This window comes from Centruroides sculpturatus, unplaced genomic scaffold, assembly GCF_000671375.1.
Source record: "Centruroides sculpturatus isolate CEXI.00-Female unplaced genomic scaffold, Cexi_2.0 scaffold323, whole genome shotgun sequence".
NCBI classification, from domain to species: Eukaryota; Metazoa; Arthropoda; class Arachnida; order Scorpiones; family Buthidae; genus Centruroides; species Centruroides sculpturatus.
This window is the reverse complement of record NW_019384566.1, coordinates 100424-106243: the sequence shown is the minus strand read 5'-3', so window position 1 is coordinate 106243 and position 5820 is coordinate 100424. Positions and strand designations below refer to the sequence as shown.

At 31.3% G+C, this 5820-nt stretch overlaps 1 protein-coding gene across 1 annotated transcript in view; it reads left to right on the top strand.

Annotated features, from left to right (window-relative positions):
- Positions 1–5820, top strand: part of LOC111624047 — a 48105-nt gene that overhangs the window by 9886 nt on the left and 32399 nt on the right. The window contains exon 4 of the mRNA XM_023366826.1: positions 3482–3558. Coding sequence (XP_023222594.1) covers positions 3482–3558 — 77 coding nt within the window. The remainder of the gene's footprint in view (positions 1–3481; positions 3559–5820) is intronic.

The following is a 5820-nucleotide window of genomic DNA, read 5'->3' as shown; positions in this document are numbered from 1 at the left end:
CACCCTGGAAAAATCTGGTGTATACTCCGTTCCCCTGCAGAATCCAATATCAGGACTATGCACCAATTATATAGGAGCGACTACGAGAATGCTGGCTGCTCGCATATCTGAACACCAACGTTCGGTGGCACTTGGCAATTGTGACACGGAACTTTCCAAATTGGTGATACAACACCACCACGTAGCGCTTTGGAATCGAGTGGAAATACTCAAACGCTGTGATGAAGGGAACTTGATATACATTTGGGAGGCCCTCCTCACAAAACTGCTCTCCCCGTGCAACACCCCTACCCTCGATTTACCGGACGTCTGGATTAATTTATTCAGGCGGTTAAAAAACCAACAATAATTTTGCATTCTCTTCCCGCACCTCCTACATGATTCAAAGCACATACATGTCGGCCCCTTTATGTGCGTCTTTTTACGTGTGTTATGTATTTTAAATTATGTCCCGCGCTTTAATATTTAAAATTTAAATTTTAACATAAACTTGCACTTGTGGATCTATTCCGATCGGTTTCTATGCTGTCTATGTTAAGGCGCATGCGTGCCAAAAATTTTATACGTATTTACAAAGTGTTTTAATTTAAATTCTAAAAATTTAATTGTTCTTAATAGACATCTAATTGGCTCTCATGTTATGCATGTTAAGGTGCACGTGCGCCAATTTTTCGCGTTCACATAATAATTAATAGCCACTCCAATCGATGTTTATTTGTTTTAAAACGCATGCGCACCAATTTTAAATGTTTAATTCTAAATATTTAAATTTAAAATCTCTTTTCTGTATGTTCAAAAAACGGCTAGTATCGTTAATGTTTTAAATTTAAATGTATGGTTCGAATTCTTTATTCGAATTTAATTTTACCTGAAGACGACGTGCTTATTTACGTCGAAAGCGCTCGTAAATTAAAAATAATTTCAAGTATATTTAACGCCTCATAGACTGACGTTCTTGGAAGTTTTGATTGACATAAGTTGGCGTGACATCCAACCCGTGAACTCAATACACCTAACAAGAATGAAATACTAGATTATTCAACTCTTATTCAAAATTATGAAACAATATATGAATCAGATATTGATCAAAGTGTCTTTCTTCCAAATCAGTTTTGATAATAGCTTTTACATGGGAATTAGAAGAAATATACTGTTTAAGGTTATATATGGTACCTGAATTTAGAATACAAGTACAAGTGAGTGTTCTAATAAGAAATATCCAGAAAGATTACTGTTAACATTTCACTCAGAAGTGGCTCTAGTATATGTGAGGGGACCCAAAAATAATGAAAAAAAAATTCAGAAAAAAATTGTGTATTTATTTTAACAACAACATATTTTAATCTCCTTCAAAATACTATCCACTAGCCTCAATACACTTGTCCAAATGTTTTTTCATTGTTCAAAACACCTAGAAAATTCCTGTTCCGAAATGCTTCTTAGCACGTCTGTCATTAGACACTTTTCTTTGCGTTCCCTCTTCATCCTGGGAAACAAAAAAAAAAAAAAAATGCAAGGTGTGAGATCAGGCAAATGTGGGATGGGGAGGAGTGTCATGCTATTTTTTGTCAAAAACTGCTTCACAGAGAGTGTCATGTGAGTGTGCACATTGTCGATGGAAAACCAATCCCCGTTCACCACAAGTCTTTTCTTTTCCTTCTCACAGCATCATGAAGTTTTTTGAGGACTTTCGGATAACAAAGTTGATTGACTGTATGGCCTGGATGGATGAATTCAGAATTAACAATTCCTTTCATATCAAAAATCGTATTAACATGGTTTTCACAATCAACTTTACTTGTTTTGCTTTTTTGGGATGAGGAGATCCTGATGTTTTTCACTGACTGGATTGACATTTGGTTTTTGGATCGTAACCATAATACCATGATTCATCATCAGTTATTATCTTAGAAAACAAGTCTGGATCATTTTCCAAATGTTCTTTCAAAGCCTGACAAGCTGCCAAGTGATTGCCTTTCTGATCAGTGGTCAACAAGTGTGGAACAAACTTTGTGGAAACACTTCACACGTTGAGTTCTTGTGACAAAATTTGCTGAATCGAACTCCATGAAATCTCAGACAAATCAATGAGTTCATCAATGGTTTGATGGTGTCTTCAGTGATGAGATTTAGAGTTTTCTCAACATTTTTGTCAATTTGAACATTGGATGAATGACCAGACCTGGGTTGATCTTCAAGAGACTCTCCTTTTTGAAAGTAAGAAAACCACTCATAAACCCTTGTCTTACTCATAGCATGTTGTTTATAAGATCGTTGAATCATTTCAACCATATCCAATCCACAAAATTTCACAGCAGCACATTGCTCTTTAAAATCTGATGTTTTTGATGAAAACGAAAAACAACACTCACTAAAAAAATCGCTACGAGCCAACAAGTTTTAACACACCAACGTCGCTTTGCATACTGATCATGATGGATTCCATCTACTGACATCTAGTGGTGGATACACATACTATGAACTTCCCACCCTCCACAAAATTATTCCTCTTATTTTTGGGTCCCCCACTTATACTATCATAGATTTCAAAATTGAAGTGTTTGTTGAATATATAACATAAGTAGGTTTTCAAATACTTTTGGTAATGTAATTATTTAAAATCTTTTGAATTTAGAATTTGATGGAGATTGTGAATTGAGTCTTAATTTAATGGAAACTCTGTAAATTAAGATATTTTAAAAATATTTTATCATAATATTTTTGCTTTGATATTTATTATTCTATATACTATATACTACACATCAAAATTTGTTAAAAAGAATTTTGTTTTGATATGCTAACAAATATATTTATGATAAATTAATAAACAGTTTATTTTGAGTAAATTATTATACTTAAAATAAGCCATTTAACTTATTATAATATCATATGATTTTTAAAAATTTTTAATGTTGGTTTAATCCATTTATATAACTAAAATGCTTTTATTGTTGAAAAATGAAATTTATTCCAGATAGTTCTAATGAAAATATATTTAATATCTCATTTTAATATAAGAATGATGATATTTGATATAATGATAAGAAATCAGCCCCTAATCAAATAATTATACCAGATCAATTTGCCAGACTACATTTTGTGTATTTAAGTATATAAATGTTATGAAATTTTGACTAAAGGTAGGTGATTAAGTTGCTTACTTTAAGTACTATTACTTAACTATTATTTAACTGTTTGAGTACTGGCCACAGACTGGTGTTGACTACATGCTTCTAAGGCAATCAGACATATTTAAGCTTTTACTTTGGCGTGACATGTATATAATCATATAAGAAACCAGGCCTAAATCATAAACTCTTCTAAACATACCCTGATAATAAATCTGACTTAATTGTTTGATTAGTGGCATTTGATATAAATATGATAATTATTAATATATTATTTTTATAAAAGTTAAATAATTTTTTTCATAAACAACTAAATGTCACATTTGATTTTTATTCATATGTTTTTAATTTAGGTTATGAAAATTCTGAAATAAATAAAAATGAAAATACTATTATTGATGCTCATGTAGATTTAGAATTGCCTTTTCAGGTAATATATATTATAAATTAAACATTCATTTAAGATATAATAGCCCATTCATTTTTAAAAGATAATATTAAATTTATTAAATAGATATTGTTCACTTCATTTCATAAACATTGTAAGATAATTTATAAAATTAATAATTTTAAGTAGTCATATTGTGAATGTCATTTATTTCTGATACTTTGTCATCATGGTTATAAAAAAACATAAAATCAGGTGTCATTGATGTCATCGAATTATTGTTCACTTTCAAATAATACAATGCTACCATAAACAGTGAAATCATTTTACAACTCTAAAGCTTTTAACCTACTTTATAGACCACTAGCTTTTGCCCGCGGCTTCGCTCGCGTTAAGAAGTATTATTATTAATTAGGTATAGTTTTTGCGGCTTTACTTTTGTTTAGTGTGTGTAAAAAATTAGGGCCTACAAAACTTCTTTGTACACAATATTCTTAACTAATCTGTCATTAGGTGCTAAAAGTATCAAGCTATTGGGTGAACTTACTCATGAGCAAGCAACATAAAACTGTCCATGAGAGAACATTCTTCAACTTCTCCATTAACGTTCAGATTTTCTTTAGCCATTTGAAAAAAGTCTAACCGACAAAACCTATACTTAAACCAAACGAAAACAAAACAAATGCCAAATACAAAGCAGAGTCTATAACCAAAACTACTAAACCGAAACAAAGCAAATGCAATCCAAAATATGCCAAGAAAAGAACAGCCAAAATCGTCAAATATAATCCGCTAGAAATATTTAGGTATAGTATGTACTATTAGATACGGCGGCCACTCATCATCGGGTATATGTAACTCAGTGAAAACACAACGATAGCGCGTTTTAAAATACTACTAACGCCATCTATTGTCAACATTTAGAACTAAAAATTATTTTGTTCGTCTTAATTTATTCGTTCCATTAGGTACTGATAGGTTCAAACTAATACATTTACATCCTCCATCATCCCTTATTTTATCCCCATGGGGGTTGAATTTATCAAAATCCTATTTAAGCGGACGTCTTCATCATAGTAGCTCCAATCTTTAATTTCAGTTCAATCAGTCGAAAATCTAAGAAGATTTATACAAACTTTCATCCCCTATTTTATCCCCTTAGGGGTGGAATTTATCAAAATCCTTTCTTAGGGGATGCCTACGTCATAGTAGCTTTATGCATGCAAAGTCTCAGCCCGATCGGTTTAAAATTGACAAAGTTTCATACAAACTTTCATCCCCTATTTTATCCCCTTGGGGGTAGAATTGATCAAAATCCTTTCTTAGCGGATGCCTACATCATAACGTGTACCTGCATGCCAAATTTCAGCCCGATCCGTCCAGTGGTTTGGGCTGTGCGTTGATAGATCACTATGTCAGTCACCTTTGAGTTATATATATTTAGATTATCAGACAGTTCTTAATATTGAAACACTGTTGATAACACAAAGGCATCAGTGGCCAAAATTTACAGAAAGATTGTTCTGAAGCTAGTCAAGGCTTCTGCTAAACTGAACTTTTTTTGGGAGTGTAGAACCAATGGAGTTTTTTAAAATAATGTTCTTATAGTCTATACTTTCATAATTTTTAAATAATGATAGAGTATTCAGTGATTTGATTTAAAAAAATTTTTGATATATAAAGTAGGCTGAAAATGTTAATGTAAAAATTGCTTTGCTATCTATGCTAATGTTTTAGTATTTAAAAACACAGCATATTTGTACTGTCCATGCAAATAAGAGCATGCTTGTATGTTATATGTTAAAAATTGCCTATTTTTGCATGTTTGAAACATACAGCCTGCTTTGTTTATAAGAGATGTGTCAGCTTCTATTGGCTTATAAGAGAACTGTACTGCTGTGACAATGTAAAATTAAATGTCAGTGTACTGATACAATAACTATTCAGGACATTTCTGTGATAACTATTATTAAAAATAAAAAGCCAAGATAAAAAATTGCTTTCAATACTATAAAAGTATTTTAAAATATAGTGAGTTTTTTAAATATACTGGTTGTAAAATATAATGCTGATTTTGTTTACCTATAAGAGTAAAGTAGAGCGTCAATTATCCGAAAGAATTCCAGTCAGCAAATTTAAATTTTCGCTAGTGCTATGGCACTGCAATCTTTGGCTATATCTCGGGCTACTCAAATATTTTACGTTTTTGATACTAAATTAACATCTGAAGTATAATTTTTTATTGTTTTTATATTTTTCAATATATTTATTTTGTTTGTACAAAATAAAAAAATAATTTTTAAT